The sequence below is a fragment of the Papilio machaon genome, chromosome 13 (assembly GCF_912999745.1).
Source record: "Papilio machaon chromosome 13, ilPapMach1.1, whole genome shotgun sequence".
NCBI lineage: Eukaryota > Metazoa > Arthropoda > Insecta > Lepidoptera > Papilionidae > Papilio > Papilio machaon.
Window position 1 is genome coordinate 2,163,921 of NC_059998.1, and position 24,128 is coordinate 2,188,048.

At 35.6% G+C, this 24,128-nt stretch overlaps 3 protein-coding genes across 4 annotated transcripts; 2 read left to right on the forward strand and 1 right to left on the reverse strand.

Moving 5' to 3' along the window:
• Positions 1–4,086: 4,086 nt before the first annotated feature.
• On the reverse strand, positions 4,087–14,946 carry LOC106717934 (transcription elongation factor SPT6). 2 transcript variants are annotated; one of them, XM_045680517.1, is made up of 24 exons: positions 14,758–14,946; positions 14,561–14,654; positions 13,992–14,188; positions 13,574–13,693; positions 13,145–13,302; positions 12,412–12,509; positions 12,165–12,283; positions 11,773–11,945; positions 11,358–11,511; positions 10,765–10,907; positions 10,466–10,600; positions 10,013–10,170; positions 9,756–9,877; positions 9,368–9,552; positions 9,070–9,235; positions 8,808–8,950; positions 8,561–8,655; positions 7,798–7,978; positions 7,422–7,608; positions 6,409–7,341; positions 6,079–6,326; positions 5,784–5,988; positions 5,594–5,690; positions 4,087–5,515 (listed from the first exon to the last, which is right to left on the reverse strand). In XM_045680517.1, the coding sequence occupies exons 1-24, from the start codon at positions 14,794–14,796 to the stop codon at positions 4,455–4,457; spliced, it is 5,211 nt and encodes a 1,736-aa protein (XP_045536473.1). In that variant the 5' UTR covers positions 14,797–14,946; the 3' UTR covers positions 4,087–4,454. The 2 variants fall into 2 exon arrangements, with proteins under 2 accessions (XP_045536473.1, XP_045536472.1); XM_045680516.1 differs by having other exon boundaries at positions 12,376–12,509.
• Positions 14,947–15,226: 280 nt separating this feature from the next.
• On the forward strand, positions 15,227–18,099 carry LOC106717842 (AH receptor-interacting protein). The gene is made up of 6 exons (XM_014511768.2): positions 15,227–15,445; positions 15,516–15,701; positions 16,029–16,191; positions 16,511–16,697; positions 16,808–16,950; positions 17,446–18,099. The coding sequence occupies exons 1-6, from the start codon at positions 15,368–15,370 to the stop codon at positions 17,664–17,666; spliced, it is 978 nt and encodes a 325-aa protein (XP_014367254.2). The 5' UTR covers positions 15,227–15,367; the 3' UTR covers positions 17,667–18,099.
• Positions 18,100–18,566: 467 nt separating this feature from the next.
• Positions 18,567–23,740, forward strand: LOC106717750 (tRNA (uracil-5-)-methyltransferase homolog A). The gene is made up of 11 exons (XM_045680605.1): positions 18,567–18,848; positions 19,043–19,193; positions 19,297–19,475; positions 19,767–20,087; positions 20,383–20,520; positions 20,646–20,761; positions 20,852–20,960; positions 21,264–21,386; positions 22,036–22,228; positions 23,083–23,315; positions 23,568–23,740. The coding sequence occupies exons 1-11, from the start codon at positions 18,693–18,695 to the stop codon at positions 23,679–23,681; spliced, it is 1,833 nt and encodes a 610-aa protein (XP_045536561.1). The 5' UTR covers positions 18,567–18,692; the 3' UTR covers positions 23,682–23,740.
• Positions 23,741–24,128: the final 388 nt, after the last annotated feature.

Below are 24,128 nucleotides of genomic sequence, written 5' to 3' on the forward strand. Positions count from 1 at the left end.
CTTTAGATACTTTTTTAACAAGGCGTTTCATTGCAGACCGTACAGTTTTCTTATTAATAAAGGTTTAATTGTGTTTAGTACACAACACGTATCGATGCAATTTAGTTATTGACACTTTAACACACAGCTCAGGGTATCCACGATCGTAGTTTTCAATTCGCCGTCAATTTAAAAAGTGCAGGAAGCTGTTAACTAAAGCGGCACTTTACCAATAAAGATAACAGATCCTTCAAATGACACTGACCAAGTATTGTGTAGATTTGTATTGTTTGCAGATAATATGAGTGTGTAAGAAAATATTTAACGTAGATAAGCCCTTAGAATTAATCTTTCCTATAAACTCGAATGTATGAATTGACAAGAATTGACCTTTTTGCAATTTTATATGACAGTCTGCAAAAAAATTATACTGTAAATAATCTGCCACTGTGTTGGCAAAGATGCACTGATTGCATGGGTGATTACTTCAATTAATACAAATAAAAAATACATGAAAAAAATCGTTTAAATTTTTTCATACAAAACGGCAATTTAATAGGTAAAGACCTAATATTATCTACTCCTTCCTCGGTCGTCAATCGCTAGCCTTCTTAAATATCGCATACGGAAACCAGGATTACCTTTGTTAATTATGGTCACAAAACATTTCAGGGCCACTTTTCCTTATTTTACACAGCATTAAGACCTTAGCATTCTTTGATGTAAACACAACTCACATTTGCACACGTTTATTTCGTGGGTTATTGTCATCAGATGTTTTTCCTTAAAACTTTATGTCTTTGAACTTGTCCAGTCATCTTGACTGAAAATTAGTTAATATTAGCAAATTTTATTATTGTCACATACTGGTGTTGCTAGATAATAAACTAGTGCGGTAGCATGCACGGCCGAGTTGTGGAACGGTCTGTCCTCGAAAGTATTTCCAAACCAATACGACTTAGAGTCCTTCAAGAAAAGCTTGTCTTTCTCAAAGGCACAGGCTGTAAACACATCTGCAATTACTCTGGTGTTGCGAACGTCCATGGACGTAGATCACCTCCATGCAAACCCGAAAGATTGTCTTTTGTAAAACTACATGTTAATCACGTAAATTTCAATGTTTTCGGCAAAACACTAGCCACTAGCTATCTTACAATTGTCAGAAAATAACTGTAATAATGAGATAGAGTAATAGCATTCTCGTATGGGAATAGACGTTGCTGTTTACTGAATTTCTGCCTTGTATTAAATGAAAATACCATAATCAGTTTAGCATTTATGATATTAATTTAAATAAAATGATTTAATATAGTTTGTCATAATTTTATTAGAGTTGTTTCCCGCAATTTTGGCTTAAATAAATTATGGTGTCACATCACTTAATGTAAATATTGTAATTATCTAAATAGTCAACCTGTATTGCAAAGCAAAAGAACTATTCAACATCGTTATACGCACAGGTGGGCACAGTTAATCGAAAAGTTAACTTCGTTAATCGTTAATTCGTTAATTAAAAAATTAACTTCGTTAATCGTTAAAGCGTTAAATTCTCGAAAATTTAACGCAAGTTAAAGTTAATCGTTAACAGTTAACCATACCAAAATTATACATACTAATTTCACAGTTATTGTGGCGACACTTGTTTAAAATAGTAATTTGACTATACATTCTATAACGAATTAGTATTGGAAACAAGTATGAATGTATTATAGTATATTTCATTACGAGTGCGGAAAGCCTGTCATTGCAGAGTTCCGACAAATGTCTACCCGAGCCGAGGCGCAGCCGAAGGTGAGGGTTGACAGTTGGAACATGTTGTAATGACAGTTCCGCATGTGTACTAAACAACTATTTAAATACAGTTGCGAAAAAATGAAGCAATTTAATAGAATAATAAAAACACAATAAACTCAACTAACTAAAATGTTTGAAAAATGGCGCCAACTGTAAAAGAATACAAACAGAGATTTTTTTTGTTTTCTTCACCCATTCTGGGTAGGCAAAGGGAACTATGCCCAAACGGCCAAGTCTTCAGGAGATTATTTTTATTGATATGAAATGAAAATGAAATTTAATGAGATGAAATAAAATGAAACCTAACCTAATTCATTGAATCAAATCATTAAATCTAATATTGTAACAAATTAGGAACTTCTTTTTAGAAATATTTGCATGAATCATAAAAACTTTAATGATTTTTTTTTTTTTGTAAAATCTTCGTGGTTGGTTTTTTTTCTTTTTAATAGACATTATTTTGACAGTTGGGAAAGAGAACGCACGATTTTGGAAAAGCTAAAGAAAAAGCACGAGTAAAAAATTGTTTTAATACAGTTGCTCAAAAAGGGATTGGAGGGTATTGCAGGGACGAAGAGCGTTCGGAATGTGGGCTGTTACATACTCTTGTTTTATATACTCGTAATGAAATATACTATTTCGAACCTTCTTTTGATTTTGTCCTGTTGGTCACGTCTTTCCCGGACGTTCTGATGCATCACACTTGCACGCAAACTTCACATATATCAATTATCGACTCGTTCGTTCACCATTCGAGTCGCCGACAGTCGCCCAATATAGTTCAACTTACGAGCGTGGCGTGGCGCGTAATTTAAACAAAATGACAGCACGTCTCTAAGATTCTAATTTAACGATTAACGGACTTTTTTTAACGGAAGTTGAATTAAACGGAAGTTAACAAAAGCGTTAACACATTTTGAAGTTAACTTAAAAGTTAATCCGTTAAGCAAAATGTTAACTTCGTTAATTAACGATTAACGGATTAACGAGTTAATGCCCAGCTCTGGTTATACGTATAAATGTTTTCACATATCTTGGCTGCTCTTAACTTCGCGTGAATCGCTGCGCAGAACACTATTATAGATGTAGCGGGAAGTTGCGGGGGAGGGCACTACGCAGCGGTTTAAATCGAGCCGCCAAGATATTTGAAAAGACTTATAAAAGGTACTTTACAGTGAAATTACACTGCCTTAACACTTTTATTAAAACATCGTTGTCTCCATTTCTTTCAAAGATACTGAAAAGGATGACAATAGACAAGCGTTTTAACAATGAAAACTCACCTTTATATTTGCTAGTTAATAAATTATTGCCAAATTGATATTCATCAACAAAGTTAGCATATCTCATTATAAAAGTCTTAAAGCTAAAATATACAATTTTCATCAGATAAACGACATTGGCTATTTATATTGAAAGACAATGGTAACAGTGTACATTGGATTATTTTTATTTTGGTTAATAATTCATGCATTAGCATACGGTTAAGATGAGATTATTATGTTTTCGCTGTAGAAATACACAAAGAAAAACAACAAACTGTTTTTTTGTATGAGTATTTTGAAGTAAGTCATTACAAAATACATGTAAAAAAATTTATATACTTATAAGCTGTAGAAACCTCAAACATTTTTATATCACCGTTTAATTATTGAAGCACTTTATAGCTTTAATTTTTAATTTTAGTGAAATTTCTTTCTGACACCAAAATCCCTATCTATAACATATTGTTAACTCTATTTTGTCAAGGATAATGACAAGGATAACGATATGTTTTACACAAAGATTTTAATCTCAGAAACCAACGATAAATGTGAATTTCAAAACAAGATCTCAAACTGATATGAAATCTTTTATCCTTTTACTTAGCGTACATATACGCAAGTTTTATGTATATAAAACTATATTTTTTTTATTTCCTACATATCCATCGATACTAACTACATAATTATATAGCGAAGGCTATATAATTATGTAGTTACTATATGCTGAACGCAACATACGTGAACCTCAACATACATGATAGCGCTATTGTTGTTGTTGATAGTTGTTTTTGATTTAAGGCTAGTTACCAAGACAACATGTCTCGATACATTTTCACAAACGCAGGCAACTAATGCACATTTAAAACAATTTTTTTTTGTCATAATCAAATATTACAGCGTCTTAGTTACATTGTTTTTTCTAAATATAATATTAGCTCAAGGCTAAATATCGTTAAATTTCATTTATTTTCCCACCATTTCTGTAAATTCTAACAAAATGTTTTTTTCAGTAGAATGTAGCAGATGCCATAGTAAATTGATAAGTTTACCATATTTTTAGGTATAAAATGAAATTTGCTACTTTATTGAATAACCAGAAAGCTCATATTTTGCTTGACCTAGTGGTGATCGACGATTAAAAGCTTAATACAGTGGATGTTTAGGTTTAAATTCAAGTCGATCTTCTTTGCTATGTTTCTCTCAAAACATTACTTTCCAAGTACTTCTTATTTACATACATAGTTAAATTTTTATTTAATCATGTACACGATTTCTTTATTTGCAATAAATATGGAACACGATTTGACATCTTGCATCAATCATATCAGCGTCATTGTCAATAGCCCATCAACAACATCGATCATCTCTAGTCTGGTTTCAAATTAAATCAAATAAAAAAAATGTTCAGTCTCAGTTCTAATTTTCGTCGTAGAGCGGCGTGGCATCTCCCAGCGACATGGAGCGCGGTGAAGTGTTTGTGTGCGGGGTGGAGCGGACGGAATGCGAGCGCGACGACCTGCCCGAGCTGTGGCCACGGTCGCGGTCGCGATCGCGGTCGTGGTCGTGACCATGACCGTGGCCATGGCCGTGACCGTGGCCGTGCCTGTCCCCGTGGCCGTGTGAGCGGGACTCGTGGCGCGGAGTGCGCGACTCGTGACGCGGCGTCCGCGAATCGTGCCGGGGAGTGCGGACGTCGTGTCGCGGCGTGCGGTTGTCGTGTCGCGGCGTGCGCGTGTCGTGTCGGGGCGTGGGCATGCCCTCGCTGCTGCGCGGGGTGGAGGGCGTGTCGCGGCCGGTTCTGTGCCGGACCCAGTCCTCCGCCGCCTTCTGCCAGTCGGAGGGCTCCGAGTATATCGGCATCGCGGGCGTGGGCTTGTGCCTGGGCACCGCCGGCGTAAGAAAATCTGGCTGACGCGGTGTCGTCGCGAACGGCGTCATGTAGGGCGTCTGCGCCGAGGGCGTGTAGGGCGTGTTGATGTAGGCGGGGCCGGGCGTGTGGGCGGGCGTGTGGAAGGCGGGCGTGTGCGCGGCGGGCGTGTGGTACATGGAGGTCATGCCGTGCGGTGTGCGCATGGCGGGCGTGCGCTGCGCCGGAGTGCCGGACGGCGGGGGATCTCTGAAGTGCTCCTTGAACCACTTCAGCAGACCGCCCAAGGAATCGAACATCCTCTGCCGGAACTTGTAGCCGTCCGGCGTCACCGATATGTACTCGTGCGTACATCGGGCGCGAGGTAAGTAAGAGAGCAGAAACCGTCCGGGATGATTTTTGGCTGCGGAAATGACGTAGTGTATTTTGTTGGGATTCTTGGCCTTTTCCTCCTTGAGCCACTCCTCCGCCTTGTCCCTCATGCCGCCCAACGGCTTGTAGTATTTGTAGGAGATGAGATCGCGCGCGTGTCCCGCCATCGGCGTCACATGGCGCGCTATAATTTCATCTAAATCTTCGAATTCCGAGCCCTGTATCCAAAGACTTCGACCTAGAATAAGCCACCGTCATTTTGTAAATTTTATTAAACAATAATAAATACGTCAATTTCAGTTTATAGTTAACTCACCCAGCGAGAATGCATTCTCTTTTCCTTCCTCTCTGACGTCGATATGTTGACAGATACCATCCGCCACTTTCCATGTAACTGTCAAATGATCAGAACCCTGCAATAAAAGTATAATTAAAGCAAATGAATACAAAAATATAAATTCACATTTAAAATGTATTAACCTCATAGTAGAGGGGAGGGTTTTTACCTTACTGCTCGGTCGTACAATAACTTCACCCTGAGCCATGTTCTCCATCAGCTTCTCAGCCTCGGCAAAGGAGATGTTCTGAAAAGCGGGATGTACGATCACCCGCTTGACGTACTGCATACGCTCCTTCGTCTGCTTGGCCTCCTTGTCTTTACGAACATCTTTATCTTCAGTCTCCTGGTCATAATATGGATCTTTTGATGGTCTGAAGAGTAATTAAAAACCGTTAATAAATTAAATCAAAATTTGTTTTAATTCGGACTAAAAATTCACATAATTTAAATTCAGAGCTTACCTCCATTCATTATTTTTGTCAACTAAATCAGATGATTTCGATGTACAATCAACTGAGAATCTTTCAACGTCAATCTTCAGTACGCGGCAGTGTACGGTCTGTCCGATGCGCACGCGCTCCGTGGGGTCAGTGACGTGGCGGTCTGACAGGTTCTTGATGTGGATGTAACCGGACACACCATTGTCCAGTCGGATACGTACACCGGTCGCCTGACCCGGACACGCCCCCGCGTCAAAGTGATTCCATACCTAACAATTAAAATATACATAAAAACATGTTTTTAACAGTTTTAATTGTTTACAAATAACATTATAAATGTGTCATCCTTACCTCAGATAATTCAGGGAAATCATTTTTGTGACAAAAAGGACATTCCCATAGGCCAGTCTCGTCGTTCCTGACGGGGTTGGCCTGGTCAAGCATCTCCCTCTGCGGCTTCCTGTGTGAAATACCAACAACCGACGCCAACACCATCTTGCCGACGAAGAAAGTTTCGGGCGTCTCTTTCGTTAAAATATCAAACAGTTCCTCGGCCGTGGGCGAACGATACGCAACTCTGAGATCCTTGTACCTAGAGTTCAATTCCGCTCGTATGTCGTATAGCGTTATGCTTTTATTGCCGAAGCCTTGCCGTTCAAGTTCCTCAGCAAAAGCATCGAGATCCAAATCTTTTAATCGTTCAGGCGCTTCTAAAATTTCTTCTAATGCACCAGCCGGGTTCGCATCCTCGTCTTCGTACTCCAAAGCATCGACCGCCATTTTTCGAGCCCACTCGTACGTCTCAGGGTGAACTCTGGAACCATCGAGCACTTCGATGTACGCTTCTGTGCTATCTCCGAGACTGCTGGTGTCTATCTTGATGAAGCCAGAACAGTTTATGAAGACCTTGGGACCCATGTGACAAACTGTGACCAGCTGAGTTCGATTCTCGAGTTTCTGATTGGTCTGTTTGAAGAGTTTTATCAACGCCTGAGCCTTCCTCGGTCCCAGGCCGCAGACAAACTGCAGCAGCTCCGTACCTCGACCGGTTAAAATCGCCTCGTTCACGTCAACACCCACTTCGTTCACTCGATTCACGAATTCAAGTTCTATACCCTCAAGGAGATCTTCTTTACTGATCTGGTCTTGCAGCGGATGATATCTGAGACATAGAATTTCTTCGTCGGGTCCGCAAAGCTGCGATATTTCCATGAGTGGATCTTGAAGAAGCCGTCCCTGGCAGATCGCCTGACGTAACATGTCGGGATATTCTCTGAAATCGTTCTGTAGAAAATAAACACTCATTAATATCTATGAAGTACATTTAAATCGCACAGAAAAAGCAACATAATCAGTAAACTGACCCTGCCGCGTATACTGTTGCTGTATATCTTGCTGATGTGGTTGTCTGCGATCTCTATGGGTATGCGAGGGAACTGTTCATCCTCGACGAGACGCTGCACGCAGTCGGCGACGTCCGCCTTCACGTTGAGCGCCTCCCGCGACTCCCCGCCTATCACCACCACGTGCGGCTTCTTGCGCAAAATGAACCTAACAAATATTATTATCTTATTGAAACAATCCAAATAAAATAATAGGAAAGTTATATTTTTTAAGAAGTCCAGGAAGATGAAGAACATTAGTTGATGGCACCAAAAGAAGAGGATATTTTTAAAAGCTTCCTAATTGTTTCTATAGCATGAAAAAATTTAAATATAACTATAGTAAGATGATAAAGACCTGCGTAAAGCTGTCATGTCTGCCTCCTTGTTCTGTCGCTCTGCAGCATCCCAGGCGTTGCGGCGATACATGAGATGCGGCAGACGAAGATGATCTGCCACCTCACCGCCTCCAGACACCAGGCACGCGAACGCGCACTGCGCCCGGTCCGGCACATACGCTATTGACATCACGCGCAAACCTACACAAAGTATAACATTTAATAACGCACTAAATCCACACTAAGGGGTCTATCCAAGGAATATGAGTATAGCAGTATCTTTCAATAGAAATATTCTCTACATATCTTGTCCAGTAACAGTGGTAGATCCCGTAACAACAATATTTGTTGGGTGCACGAATGGACCTCGCCCGGTGAAATACCAAGAATCCACAGAAGACAGGTGTGAAGTGGAAGCAATTCCGCGTACAGTCTGATGAGTGTGTTCCCGGAGGTCTAATTTTAGTCCTCTTTTCCTATTAGGATAGGATGGGAAAGGGAAGTGGATTTAGCGGAAGAGGGGACGCATAGGAAGGGGAAATATTCTCTTTCTGTCTCTTTCTCCATTGATTAAAGGTAGGCAACGCATCTGCATTTGCAGATGTCTATGGGCAACGTTCGCCTCGCTATTTCGGCGAATTCAGGTGGCCGTTTGCTCGTTTGCCACCTTTTGATATAAAAAAACCGTCTACACTACGTCAACAAGTCCCGCTCGTTATCACTACGGTAATTTCTTCGACCATACTCTTTGTCTAAATCACCATTATATGTTGTATAAGTTACCATTAGAAGCGTCCCACTCGTCATCATCATCATCTGACACTCGCGACTCGTATGGGGCCACCTTTAACCAATCGTACAGCCGACGCCGGCAACACCTACAAAAAAATACATCTGAATAAATATGTTACAGACATCATTTAATCAGATAGAAAGACAACATGTTTTAATGGATACAAAACACGCAGCTCTAGGTCATATAAATAAAATAATGAAACTCTATGTATGTGCGTGTGCAAGTGCAACGTACTTGAGCACATGGTCTTTGGCCTCCTGCAGCAGCAGCGCGTGCAGCTCACGTCGTAACTCAGGCAGTACTATCTTGCCCAGCGCCAGGCCCACAGCCTCCGCTCGCAGCTCATTCCACGCCTGCACCGTCGCCGCGAACTCGTCCTATGTAACAAACATACATACATCAGCATCAATACATACTTAGTTATTTTTTATAAGAGTTTATAAGAATTTTGTAAAGCTCTACCCGTGTTTATTACCTAGCGGTGGATGTGTATTACCTTCTGATATAATTGTTTGAGTTCCTCAATGTAACTAGGACTGGTGTTGCCCTCGATCTGCTCACTGATCTTAACCTCCAGCAGCCGGTCCTCCGCCGCCATCGACAACTTCAGGAACTGATCGCCAGTCAGGTCGCGCACTGGCTTCTTCTTCAAATACTTCAAGCTTATTCAAACAATTATAATTAATGTCAATTCTTAAAAAGATCAATAATGTGTATACAGTTATTTTCAAACATCTTGGCGGCATAAAGTCACCGAAATTAAAAGCCGTCAAGATATTTGAAAACATATATACCTATAGCATGCGTGGCTCTCGTCGATCTCCTTGAGTCCCCGCGGCGTAGGTCGCACGGAGAGTGTGGCGCGCTCACGCAACGCGTCCCGCAGTGCACCGCGCAGCAGAGGCTCGCGCGCCAACTGCACACCGCACATGTACACCGCACGCCGCACCACCTCCGCCGCAGACCCGCTCGCACCGCACTGCAAACGACCACACACTATATGTTACAACCAATTTGCACCAACACTAAGTACAACCGCCAACATTGGACCAAACTTCAACCAAAACAGCAGCAGCTTTTCCTGCTGTTTCAGTTTAACAAACACCATAACAAAAATACAAAACAACCACATAACAAAAATTAAATATTTCACATAAAAAAAATGTATTGTATTATACATACGTATGGAGCTGCGGCCTCTAGCGGCGGCACGGCGGGCTGCTCCACCTCGTGCCGCTGGTAGTTGTCGCGCACATTCTCCGCGAACTGCTCCGGTGTCAGACCGAACATCTTCACCAGCGGCTCTGTTAAATTATTTTGACATCACCAACTACCTTGACAAATATCACCAATGACTCGTCTGACTATTGTTGACTAAATAAATAATTTTCACCACTCTTGTATATTGGCTCTACATCTTGCACTATAATTGTACATACCAATGCCGGCCTTCCTGCAGAGTTCGTATGGTCCGGAGCGCACGGCGTACTTCATGTCATGCTGTGGCGTGGCGTCGTCCGGCAGCGCCGCCTCCACCGCCGCCGCTGCCTCCTCCGGGTCTTCGCCGTTCTTCTCCGCCTCCTCGCGAGCTGCTCTCCTTTATACAGAACATTTTGTTAATGCGTTACGAACTAGATTACTGTTTTTGTTGCTGATTCTAACAGTCTAAAGCTCTGAACGAGAAACGCACAATGTGGGTTTAAATTTTTCCAGTTGTAATCCAGCGCTGGATTCTATCACTGGACTGGTATAATGTAAATTGGGCATTACTGCCACTGTCGGAATCGTTATATTATTTTTTTAAATAATTGCTACACATTGATATTAAAATGTTACAATGTTATATATAACATTATGTACAATTATAAATACTGGTAATAAATAACACTTACTTCTTTTCTTCTAATTCTTTCTGCCTCTCCTTAGCCCGCTGAACCTTCTGCATCTCGGGCAGGTCATTGGAGTAGTACAGCAGGAAGTGTGTGTGGACATCTCGCAGCTCTTCTGGTGTTTGCACGTTTTTCAATCTATTATGTATTAAGACAAGATGAACATTTTCTAAAATTTTCATCAGTTAAGAACCATTGAACCTTATAACATCAATTATAGTACTTTCTCACTTAGAGCTTAGAAACACAATTATTTTCTCCACCTTCTACTAAAAAATAAACTAAACAAAGGGTTGTTTTACCTTTCGATGTCCTCGTCCTTTATGAGCCGCATGTTCTCAGGTATTGGAGCATCAGGGTTGGCCATCACCTTGTCCAATTGGAAGTCACGCATGTTCTCCAACAATTTGAGAAGATTTTCCTTACGTTGCTTTAACTGGCACCACTGAATGGAATACATTACGTTTAATAACTCACCTGACAAATTCACTATAATACGGAAAAAACGTAGTTATGAAAAAATATATCTATAAAAAGGAAAAATTCCATCTCATTCATCCATCCATACATTTAAATTTGAAAGATTTTTTTAAAATAAGTATTGATAAATTATTCAATAATAATAAAAAACGCTACAATATGTGTTATCTAGTAGACCTAGAATCTCCATTTCTTAAAATTTCATAGTAAAATTTATAACTATAGATAAACTAGCTGTCTGAATTAAGAACAAACCTTAATGTGTTCGTCCAGACTATGATCTACCTCTATGCCAATTTTTATCAAAATCCATTGAGCCGTTCTATAGATACCTTCTAACATCCATCCATCCATCCATCTAAACATTCGCATTTATAATATTAGTATGATAGAAAAAAAAAATCAAAATTCTTACCTTGGCGTCATACTTGTATACCTTCCAAAGATCGTTAATGCTAAGTTCAGGTTGAACATATTCCTTACGATAGAACGCAATAAATGGAACTTCCAATGTTTGGTTTCGCATAAAATCTAGCGCTTGACGAATCTTCACAACAGTACTTGAACCTCTGAAAATAAATATATATATTCATTTTTTTAAAAGCAAAATTCTAAGATTTACTTTCGATGTACTTCTTGTGAAATAGTTATTTAACAAAATATGACATCTTAATTCAGTGATTTGAAAAAATAATGGATTAAAAATTACATATATAAGGTATGACCTCGATTTGTCCAAAAATCAGATAAAAATTTACTGTTATTCTATTTATTTTATTTGAAAGTTATATCACAATATGGTGACTTCAATTATCTTATTTAACAATTACCTTCTGGTCCTTTCTCTCGCTTCCTGAGAATCAGCCTTTGAGACGGGCGCTTTGAGGAATGCCTGTTTGTATATCCACTCAGCCTCATCTTCTAACTCCGTACTGCCTTCTTCCACTGGCGTTATTGGTACTTCACGTATCTGCATACGCTCCGGTACATCCGTTTTACGTATCTATAACAATATTTTATTCTTAGAAAGAAATCTGTCAATCATGGAAAAAATTATAATGCAAAGGGCCAGGGATTAACTAAGGCCAAGTACCACCAAAGGGCTACTACTTAAGGGAAGGACTAAGCCCCTTTAATGTCCTGTACGCATTGAGTTAAGGACATAAAGAAATGTATCCAATTATAAAATTTTTGTTTATACCAAAGTAACTATCCAAATTACCTCATTATCCAAATCAGTAAAATGGCTTCTCTTCAATTCGCTCGGCTCGTAAATTTCAAATATAGACTTTTTGCTCGGACGTTTTGCTTTGCCTTTCTTAGTCCTTCTTCTTTCGCCATCTTAAAATAGAAAATATTATGTCTAATTAATAAAAAAATAACTGCAACTAAAACAATTAATTTAATGATTTATTCATCACCAAATAAAATACCTTCATCTTCTTCATCTTCAATATATTCATCAAGATCTTCATCTTCCTCATCTTCATAATCTTCTTCACCATATTTCTCAAATTCATCATAATCAAAATCAACACCAAATATATCTTGACCCTCTTGAAGTGAACTGCAAAGAAATCATTATAGTTTAAAAATTAATAACAGGAAATAATTGAATGGATTATTCAATTGAAACAAATACAATACACATATAATTTAAATAAAACTGATCACTTATATTGTGTGTCATAATGCATTGGTTCAAAGAGGTAAGATATTTTTCTAAGAAAATAGCAAGCAACAACTATTGTATATTTCAAACAGAGTAGCAGTTACCCCCTACTTCCTCCGTACAGAATTTTAAAAAAAATAGTGAAATATATAGCCTGTGACATCTGGGTATAGTGTATCATCACAACAATCAAATATTTTTTCATATCAGTTAAGTAGTTTCGGAGAGTATTCAATGCAAAACAAACAAACCGATCAAATCCTTCCTCATTATAATATCAGTATAGATTAACTCACAAACTACTGGACCAATTCCATAAAATTTTCTCAACATTAGAAAGCTACATTATCTATGCATAACATAATTTATACTACATACAAGCAGATTTTCATATTTCATGCTATATTAAATATTGTTACAATTTTTTTAAAAATAAATGTCCACCCATGTAACACCAGAACTGCAGATAATTTTTTGTGAAAATGATAATGCAATATCAAGTAAACTATTTATTTAGTTGTATTACTTACGCATCAGTGAAAATGGGCTTTCGTTTCTTCTTACGTTCAGCAATTGGTCGACCATCATCGTCTACAATAAAATCATCAGCATCTGATTCCAATTCGTCATTTTCATCATCGTATTCCACTTCACGCGGCGCCGCGGATTCTGAACGATTTTCATCCTCCTAAAGGAAAAATTATAGACATTATATTAATTTAGGCAATATCAAAAGCATCCAAAGCATGTAAATCTGGATGTATGATGATATATGTAATGTGGAAACTGCAAAAAAGGTGTGCTAGGACTACATGGTATTCTTTCTCTGCCTACCTCTTTGTTATAGGTTGTTGGATTTATATTGACTTTTTTTGTACTATGATTCACAATAACTTCCTTATTTTAGTTGTATGCATCTTAAATGTTGTATTACTTAGCAACATGATAACAATACAAACCTCATCAGATCCTCCAACAAAAAGTTTTTCAGCAATAACTTCTCTTTCTAAATCAGGGTCATCTGCTCCATCATTGTCACTGTCATCATCCTCTAAACGTCGTAAACGCTTAAACTTATTCTGCAAAAATATTTTTTTTAAGTTTTAACATACTTAAATTATCAGATTGCTACTTTCATATGTATGAACATGAACTGGAAATCAACTAATCAAAAACTATTATTTTCTTCTACATTGGTGACATAAACATAGACAAAAATTGGATATATTAAAGAAATCCTTTTTCGTCTCTACAACCTTTCCAACCTAGTTCTAGTTGTCAACATATATCAATGCTCCGCTTCACAAGCTGCCACTCCTCCCAAGTTGATGTCTGTATCTTTTTTTTAGAGCTATAATTATGTTAAATACAACTTACTCTTGCAACTTTAACACCAAGATTCTCCTCAATAAGATCATAATCTTCATCTTCCAATCTGTCATCCAACTCATCGTCACTTTTCTTTCTCTTCTTTGGTCCAACACTAGCATCCGAGTCCTCTCCATCACTATCCTCTTCAATTGGTGCATCATCAATCAAATCTTTTAACTCCTCCCGAAGTCTCTCCTCATCATCTTGAAAACAAAGATACCAAAACCATACCAAACCATAGACAAAAACCAGCTCCTTAACTTTAAATTAAAATGGACTCATTTTAAACAACATGTATTTTATCTAGCATGCAAAGAGCATATAGCTTTTAATTATTAATAACTTAAGAATAGCGCCAAGACGGTAATAATTACTTTTTATTTATAGTAATATGTGTATCATAATAAATTCATTCCATTGAGAGGAACCCAATAACCTAAAAATTATGTAGCTGTAAATTGAACAACAAGACGAATAACTGCATTAAAATTATTTAGCCTAATCTAAAGAGTAAATTCCTAACAAAGAGGTTACAAAAGAAAGGCAAACAAAACGCTACTTTAATTAGCACAAACCTTCTTCTTCTTCGTCCTCGTCATCGCTTTGAACAGCAGCTTTACGCTTCGGCTTTTTACGTTCTGTGGGCTGCTCATCCTCTTCCGAATCCAACTATACAAGCACAAAGTCTTTTCAAGTCTTGATAATAATTAAATCGTTAAAATAAACAAGAGAAAACTTACTTTTTATTATACTAGTTTGTAATAATACTAACCTCGCTCTCCTCTGCCTCCGATTCCAAGAAGTCTGCCATTTTTAACTTTTATGAAACTAATTAACGTTTTTGTCTAAAATAATACACAAAAACTATAACTTACAGAAATTAAAACCTAAATCAAAATAATAATTACGAAAAGAAATCAGTAGACATATCGTATTTTTCCTCTATTCTCTATGCCTGTCCGTAAAAACCAAAAAGAAGTAACTGTATCTGGGTTGCAAGTCTGCTTGTTTACTCGTTAATAAAAATCTACACTTAAATAAACCCTTTACGAAGCAGAATTATACTAGATATTCATCATTAGTTATGACGGCCACCCATTTTTGGATAAATCCAATTTTAATAATATACATTTTTATCACACAACTACTAAGCTTTTAAACTTATTCTCGAATGGAAGATAAGAATAAAAGTTACATTTGGACTGACTGTGTGACTTGACAACTTGACAGTGACACATTCGTCAAATCAAATTTGATTATTGTTATCTTTTCAATAATTTATAACATTAAAAGAAAAGAATTAAAACACTAGCAAAGCAAAGACTTGTTCAACATTTTAAAGTTAAGAATGTTTTATAAACAATTATTAAATTGAATATAAAATGACTGCGCAAAACCCTATAGTTAAAAATGTCCTTCATACAGGGCAAAAGTATATTCCTATCGCAGACGGCAGTAAGGTAAAATTTTATGAACTTGCCTTTATGATTAATGTTAACAGTTATAATTAGAATTTATTTCGATTTGCAGGCGCATTTCCATTTTCAAACATGGAAATTAGGAAAAGAAAGGATACTGATCGACGACAGTAAAAAGATTGGCAAAAAGGAACCGATGGTTTTAGTTATAGGTCATAAATTCAAACTAGAGGTATGGGAAACAATAGTAAAATTAATGGCTGTTGGAGAAGTTGCTAGTTTTCGTGTTAAGAAAGAGGTGAGCTTTCTTGCATTTCAATCTTTCCATTGATTTTTTATTTTATGTTGACAACTGTACATGTCTCATTACATCTCAGTACATGTTTCTATTACTTCTATTATTTGATTAACAGATGGCTACTTAACATCATTATGAACCACTTGCATGTAACACATATTGAATATTAAATAGTAACAAAATTAAAACATCTCCAGTGCCACTGTTGAGTTCACTGTCTTATGAAAAAATTATATTGACATTGAACATATTAACATTGCCTCTGAACATATTAACCCATCTATCTATTTGTCAGATGAGTTGATATGTGGAAATGATTATCCATAGCTAGTGTACAGCTACCCATTTGTATCAAAGACGTTGAGGGACCTGGGTCAGGAGCAGAACCAAATAAAACACACATGTACAATGACATTGCACACAGAAGGCATTGGATATTCAGACCTGGATGACTTGATAAGGAATCCTTGTGATTTGGAATTTATTATAGGTAATTCACCCTTACTTATTGTATTAATAATACAGTTTTCATCTTCAGTTAATGTTAAACCCTTTATGTACTGTACTTTTTGTTATATGTGATATAATTTGTTTTATTTTGACTTAGAGATAATATGCATGTGTGCCTCATTATTTCAACAATATGTGACAGTTGCAGTTCACACCGTTTATAACAAGATTTTTAAGGGTTACAGTGAGATTCAAAATCTCTTATAAATCTTGTATACACTTTTAATATTTATTATAATTTATCAATAATTTATAACATTAATATATTTATGATTGAAAAAATGTATCTATTGTTTTAGAGTTACTTAAAGTCGAGAGATCAGATGAATATGAAAAAGAAGTATGGCAACTTGATATAAAACAAAGGTTAGAATTAATACCAACATTGAAAGAAAAAGGCAATAAACTATATGCAGAAAAGAAATTTACAGAAGCAGAAGATGCATATAGTCAAGCGATAGCAATCTGTGAGCAACTTATGATAAGGTAAGTCATGTTTACTTTTTATGATGTTTATTTGTTCACTTTCATACAAAAAAAATGTAGTGGAATATGTTAAGAATAAGCCTTGAAATCTCTTTCTTATTTTGTCACAGGGAAAGGAAGACTGATGAAGAATGGATAACCTTAAATAAAATTAAACTGCCAATTCTACTTAATTATGCACAGGTTAAGCTAGTCCAAGAAGATTTTTATGCTGTTATTGAACATTGTAATACTGTTTTGGAATATGATAAAGGTAAGGAACTTAAATTTTAATGAAGAAGAAGAAGAAAGAAAGTTTTTTATTAACACAAAAAAATAAACCAAAAAACAATAACCTTATACTAACGTAAAATTACACATAACTGAATAATTAAACTGGATATTAAGATACCATTTCTGGTTATTTAGGGTAATCTTGTGATGCCCACACTAGGCATAGCCTGTATCGTGGGCACCGATATTTATAACGATATACAATATTCAGTTCACAAAATAACAAAAACCCACATGCACGGCATTTTAGCATTTAACAATTATAAGTTACTCCAGTATACACATTTGAAAAAATAATTATAAAATATTTAACATAAATTAATCTTTTTTATTTATTTTAACAATTTTTCGTAAATTGAATGATAAATGATTAGCGGTATATTTAATGGCTTTCAATAATTTTGCTCAGATACCTTTGAAAAAATTGACAAATCCTGTCCTAAAATGAAAGAAAATTATGTATATTTTTTTATAGATAATGAAAAAGCTTTATACAGACGTGCCAAAGCTCATGTTGGAGCATGGAACCCAGATCAGGCTGAAGAAGATTTTAAACGTTTAAAAGCTGTCAATCCCACCGTAGGTACAATTGTAGATAAAGAATTAGAAGCCATAAAGAAGCTACGGAAAGAAAAAGCAGAACAAGATAAAGATGCATTAAAAAACCTATTTTTAAAAGAGAATGAAGGAATATAATGTTTGATATTGTTATTAATAGAGTACATTTATCCATTAACTATTTATGTTTTAAACTGGTGCAGAAAATCCATTAATTTTCATAATTCTAGAAAAAAATTCGTAAGGAATCCATCCATAGAGATCTATTGCATTTGAAATATTCAAATATACCAATTATTTATATTCAATACAATGAGCTCATGTTTGAAATAGGAATTTACGTGTAATAATACGGTTGTGATTCAATCATTCTTATTCTGTTCATTTATACATCAAGATGGTGGAAAGAAACTTGGATTTTTTTTAATATGGAATAGCGATTACTGCGATATAGAGCAGCTATCTTTAACTAAAATGCCAGGCTAATACTTACCATATTACTTATGAACAATAAAACGCTTACTAATTTTAACCAAAAGAAATATGAAGATTGACTGTATATTGAACTTTCTTCCAGAAATATAATATAATTTTAAGCCTTATATATTATGTTGAAATTATTTCGTTTCCCTTATTTTATGTATGTAGTAAATAAATGACTACTAACACAAGATCTTAAATTTTATTTTATTATAAAATGACCAAGTATTTCATGAATCGAATGGCGACGACATGTATAGCACAATATCTTAGTAACTTGACTGTTTTATATCTGGCTTAAATGTACAACTAGCTAATGCCCGCGACTTCGCCTTAAAACTTAAGGAGTAACCTTTACGTTTCATATGTATTAGTTATAGTAAGGATATTCCAAATATCATCGAGATCCGTTAACCGTTCTGGAGATACCTTATAATAAATATCCATCCATTTAAACATTAGCATTTCGAAAGTTTCAAGATTCGAAGAACACAGGACTATTAAATTATAACTTTCACCAAGTCAATCGCGTTAAATCTAGCAACTCTATATTGGACATGACAATGACAATCATGACACATGACATAATATTATAACCTACAAAAAGTTCCCTCTATAACTTTTAACTTTAAATATTGTTTGTTTTTATGTCAGAAATAAGTGCATTACATTATATTTATAATTATGACTGAGAATAATGATGCGAAACCTAAAATCGAAACTGAATCAACAGAAAACACAGGTCTGAAGGAGGAATATGCGTATTTAGATCGAGGGGGGTTTTCATCAGAAAAATTTAAGATTGAACTTCGGGGACTACCAAAATTTTATGGTATAGCTGTAAGTTCGACAAAGTTTATTTTAAAAAATTATCTTACTAAGGCATATCAAGCTTTTGAAGTTTTTAACTAACCGTTATTTTGATTTTTTTCTTGACTATTAAATTTTCTACGTAGCTAAAGAATCCGAAGATACGCATTTGCAATTTTCTCAGGATTATAGGTATATTTTTAATATCAAAGCATTGATTTTAGGAATTAAAGAAATTAATGAATCAAAAACTGGGCCTGAACACAAGTAAAATTAAACGACCAAAAAATGGAAGTCATTGGCTGTTTGCATGTTTCCAAAATGAAGAGGAAAGGTCGAAAGCTATAACAGCGCTTAATGGATATTCATGGAAAGGTTGAGTTAACTACTATAAACTTAAAGCAAGGTTCTTTTGCTTTTAAAGTTATAAAATACTGTTTTATATAAATTTATATGTTAATAATTAGTATGTGTGTAGGTAAAACACTTATAGCTGAAGTTGCCAAACCTGCACCGGACCCACTTGTGAGAAAAAGAAAGCTGGAGGAAGAGGGAACAGGTCCTGATAAGAAGAAGGGAGATGAAGATAATAAGAGTCAGGAAGAAAGATTGAAAGATGCTACTATACCTTATTGGAATGTACCTTATGAGGAACAGGTATTTTTAACATTATTTTTCTTTTGTTTCATTAATTTCTGTTTTATTAAAGAATTTGAGAGGGATGATGATTTGTTTCATACAGGGATTTAGGTCTCAAAAACCAATGATAAACCTATTTTACTGGGACTGAGATAGTAATTCATTATATTTTTTTCTATTTAACCTTTTTATATAATTTTTAAATGGTTTGCCTAAAAATCAGGCTTATAAGAAAATAATTCTGCATTGATACACAATTGATGATTAAATACAGAAGTATCTAATTATTTCTGTTTCTTCGGTTTTCAGTTGAAACTCAAAGAAAAGGAAATAAGAAATATTCTTATGAAATATGATAATGAAGTATGGAAAATAAATAAAGAAAGACGGGATGAAATAGAAGCAAAACGGAAACTGCATAACGGATTAAGTTTTGATTTGAAACCTATAGAACCATCACCAGTGACAGAGGGTTATAGGAATAAATGTGAATTCACGGTTGGCATTGATGATGAAACTAAGAAGCCGACAGTTGGTTTTAGACTTGGCAGTTATGTGACTGGTACAGTGGGTGTTGCTCCAATACAATCATTAAACCATATTTCAGAGCAAACAAAGAAAGCTGTTTTGGTAAGTGAATTCATCCATTTTTGTTCATTGTTTAAATATCATGGAGTAAAAGAAGTTAGTGTTACAATAAGTTTTAAATTTGCAACTTTTTGCAAACAGTTGTACAACTTTTGTCTTTCTTAGAACTAAATACACAAATAGTAAGGACAAAATTAAGTACTTAGAGACATTGGAATAAGGTAAATAATAATGTTTTTAAGTTTTTAAATCTTGAATTACCTTACATTTTAAAAATTTTTTAATTAACAATATTTATAAAGGTAACAATCCCTATTATAAAGTATCTTTTTTGCAGATATTCCAAGAGTTTGTGAGGAAGTCGAATTTGGCGCCATTTTCTCCCGCCGACTATTCCGGTTACTGGAGATATCTAACCGTAAGACATTCCAAGTTCAACGGAGAGATCATGCTGATTATTGCTCTACATCCACAGGTTACTAAATATTTTAATATTTAATTATTATCTTTTTAACTTAGCTTTAGTCTCAAACGACACTTATGTCATATATTTGATCTTAAAATACATAACATCACAATAATGAAATTAAAATTTTTCAGGCCTTAACCGCAGAAGAATTGGAGAAACTGAAATCAGATTTAAAAGAACATTTTAATTCTGAAGAATCTTCTGCATGTGGAATCAAGTCTATATATTACGAATTAATTATAAAAAAGTATGACAAAACTAAAGTCAAATAACTTGCATTGACTAAAAATTATTATATTATTAATTTCAAGTGTAACTTTTTAAATTAATCTTACAGACGAGTGGGCGAGGATGGTTCTAAGCCAGTACATCTAATGGGCTCAACTCACATCATTGATGTTATCTTAGGAAGGCAATTCAGGATATCACCCGAAGCATTCTTTCAGGTTTGTTTCTTTTTTAAATATTTTGAATTTCGAAATCGTAATTAGCGTCATAAGATATTTTTTTTTTCTTGTACTTGTAATTGCCAGCGGTCATAATAGCCTGAGTTATTCCTGCAATAATTACTTTCCAGTAAAAGTCCCGTCAAAATCAGTCCATCACTTCTGAAGATTGCCCGAAACAAACATGGCTTTACGGACAGACAGTTAAAAATTAAAAAAAAAATTAAAACCAATTCAACTACATCGTGTTCATGAAATATGCAATTTTATTTGTGGTATAGTGAATTATTACTTTTATTTTAGGTGAATACAGCAGGTGCAGAAATACTGTACCAAAATGCAATAGATTTGAGTGAGACGACAAGTGATTCTACTGTTATTGATATATGCTGTGGCACTGGAACTATTGGCTTGTGTTTTGCAAAGGTAACGAAAACTTTACAACAGTAGTTTGTTTCATACTATTAATTACAAACTCTTACAAACAGTAATTGGCTAACGAAATTAAATGCTATAAGTCAATCCTTTTTTCTCTTACAATGACTCTGAGAATTTGAATGTTTGCATGTGAAACAACTGGAAAGAATTTTTACACTAAAAAAAATGTTTTTTTAAAGTTATTATATGATTGATCTGCCATAAAGTTTAAATGTTACCAATATTATAAATATGAAAGTTTAGCTGGATGGATGGATAGATGTTTAATATCTCCAAAACGGTTTAATGAATCTGGATGAAATTTGGCACAGATGTAAAATATAGTCTGAAAGAACACATCGACGCTGGAAAGCATAAACGCTGTAACCCTTGAAATCGCGAATATGTTTTTCACACGTTAATAATTTCAACCATTATCAAACGATAATGATTTTATTATAGGTTAGCACAAACTACACAACATTGCTAAATACCGCATGCTTGTAGACGTATCAGCTCACGAGTTATCATTTTTTGGCTCTCCTGTAAAGTTCATACTTTCGGGGTTACAGCGTTTACGCTCTCCAGCGTCGACATAAGCGTGTTAAGTTTTTAGAGTGTATTTTAAAGAAGTTATTGTAATAATGTGTTGTTGCAGCACTGCGGTCGTGTGCTGGGTGTGGAGCTGGTGACGGAGGCGGTGAGGGACGCGCGCGCCAACGCTGAGCTGAACTGCATCGACAACTGCGAGTTCTTTGCAGGACGTGCGGAAGACGCGCTGCCTTCTGTAATGGCGCGAGCTGGCGGTGATCAGTTAGTGGCTGTCGTTGATCCGCCGCGTGCAGGACTACGTATGTATTTTTTTTTTAATTAATAAATTAACGCTTAGTTATGATTTCGTTCCATTCAATATCATGAAATATGTAACACTATATTGGATATTCATTATATGAGCACATAAAATAGACTTTATTTAAATCACTTTATTAGATGAGGAAACGAAAACAGGCTAGAATTGTTACAGAAAACAATGTTGCCATATTGGATACCATAGACTGTGGAAAAAGTTAAATTTTTATTATTCATATGTGATACACTAACTGTGGCCAGCGACTCCTTCCGCTCGGATTTAAAAAAAAAACGTAATAAGTAATTATGTATACAGACTATGTTCTACATCTGTGTCAAATTTTATCAAGATCTGTTGAGTCGTTCCGGAGATTCAAACAAAGATCCATCCATCCAAACATTCACATTTATAATATAACATGTATTAGACATTTTGAAAGATTTAATCTTTTGTCATATTATTTTAACACATTCAATGCTACTTCGATTTTCATATGTTAAAATGGACTCACATTGCGACTCAGTGATGTCTAATTGGCTTGTCGTCTCAGAAGATGGCTACGTTATTTATTGGAACTTATAATCGAATTTTAAATATCAATTATTCATGAAAACTCAGTCACTATAATAAAAAGACTATAAAACGAGTAGCTACTTTACATGGGCGTCACCGGGAGAGGTTAAGGGGAAGGTAAATTGCCCTCCCTATATAATCGAAAAATGTAAAATACATATAAAACTTCTGAAAATAAGACCATATTAATTGTAGCTGTTCAACCCCCTCCCCCATAAACCTAGCCTAGATAATCGGCTGGCGACGCCCATGTCTGTTAACTAAATTACTTGTCCTGTACAGACATGCGTGCCATAACACAATTACGGAACACGAAGAAAGTGAAACGTCTGATATACATATCGTGCAGCCCGGCGTCGGCTGTTAAGAACTTTGTTGACTTAGCTCGAGCATCATCAAAGACGCTGCGAGGTGCCCCGTTCACACCGGTACGAGCTGTGCCCGTGGATATGTTCCCATACACTAAACATGTCGAGCTGGTCGTACTCTTTGAAAGAGAAAGCGAAGCTACTCTGGTAAGTTGTACGAAGTGAGAGTGAGATGTCAGAGAACTCTTTCTCTGGTGATTCTTTCTAGGGATGGTCTGATTTCTCTTATTTGGTACATTTGCTCTATTAACGTTGTACGAAGTAAACAAAATACGAATCAAATATTGATTTTAATAAATGTAAATGTTAAATGATGAAAAAAAAGATTAAAAATATAATTTAAACTATTTTTTATTTTCGTGCTATGAAAGTGTTACGGATTTTTTTTATAATTTCCAGAAATCACCAAGCGATGAACAGTTTACAATGGACGACGATAAAGAGATAAAAATTGAAAACAATGATAACTCGGAAGCAGCACTCGATGTAAATATGGTTAAGAATGAAAAATGAATAATTAAATTTGTAACGAATCAATTGTTGGTAACCAACATTATTTTTTTATAATATAAGATTATATACAAATAATACAACAGTTTTATTAAAACACACTCACGATAATTAATCATAATACTAGCTGTCGCCCGCGACTCTGTCCGCGCGGCATTAAAAAAACTTTAGTAACCAATATGTTCTTATTTTAGAGGGTTTTCAAGACATTATTTTGTTACTTTTTAGTGCATTTTGTTTAAGATTGTTTTTTTATGAAGTCGGCTTTCTTTTTTTCAGATTTTTTTTATTTCTTGTTTTTTAGTGCATTAGAAGTTCGATTACAAATTTCCTTAATACGTATGAGGACGGAAATATGACAAATAAAGAAAAGGACTTTCCTATTTAATATGTTTCATATGTGTGTACTTCAATTCAAAAACTAATTTAGAATGCAGCAGATAACCTCTC

Excerpts from the sequence above, each read along its gene's own strand:
- LOC106717750 (XM_045680605.1), top strand. The coding sequence starts at position 18,693 with ATGACTGAGAATAATGATGCGAAACCTAAAATCGAAACTGAATCAACA. Across the intron at positions 19,476-19,766 it reads ATGTACCTTATGAGGAACAG|TTGAAACTCAAAGAAAAGGA; the intron begins GTATTTTTAACA and ends TTCGGTTTTCAG. Across the intron at positions 20,088-20,382 it reads AAACAAAGAAAGCTGTTTTG|ATATTCCAAGAGTTTGTGAG; the intron begins GTAAGTGAATTC and ends TCTTTTTTGCAG.
- LOC106717842 (XM_014511768.2), top strand. The coding sequence starts at position 15,368 with ATGACTGCGCAAAACCCTATAGTTAAAAATGTCCTTCATACAGGGCAA. Across the intron at positions 15,446-15,515 it reads CTATCGCAGACGGCAGTAAG|GCGCATTTCCATTTTCAAAC; the intron begins GTAAAATTTTAT and ends TTCGATTTGCAG. Across the intron at positions 16,951-17,445 it reads TGTTTTGGAATATGATAAAG|ATAATGAAAAAGCTTTATAC; the intron begins GTAAGGAACTTA and ends ATTTTTTTATAG.
- LOC106717934 (XM_045680516.1), bottom strand. The coding sequence starts at position 14,796 with ATGGCAGACTTCTTGGAATCGGAGGCAGAGGAGAGCGAG. Across the intron at positions 14,655-14,757 it reads CGGAGGCAGAGGAGAGCGAG|TTGGATTCGGAAGAGGATGA; the intron begins GTTAGTATTATT and ends GTGCTTGTATAG. Across the intron at positions 9,878-10,012 it reads CTGCAGGAAGGCCGGCATTG|AGCCGCTGGTGAAGATGTTC; the intron begins GTATGTACAATT and ends ATAATTTAACAG.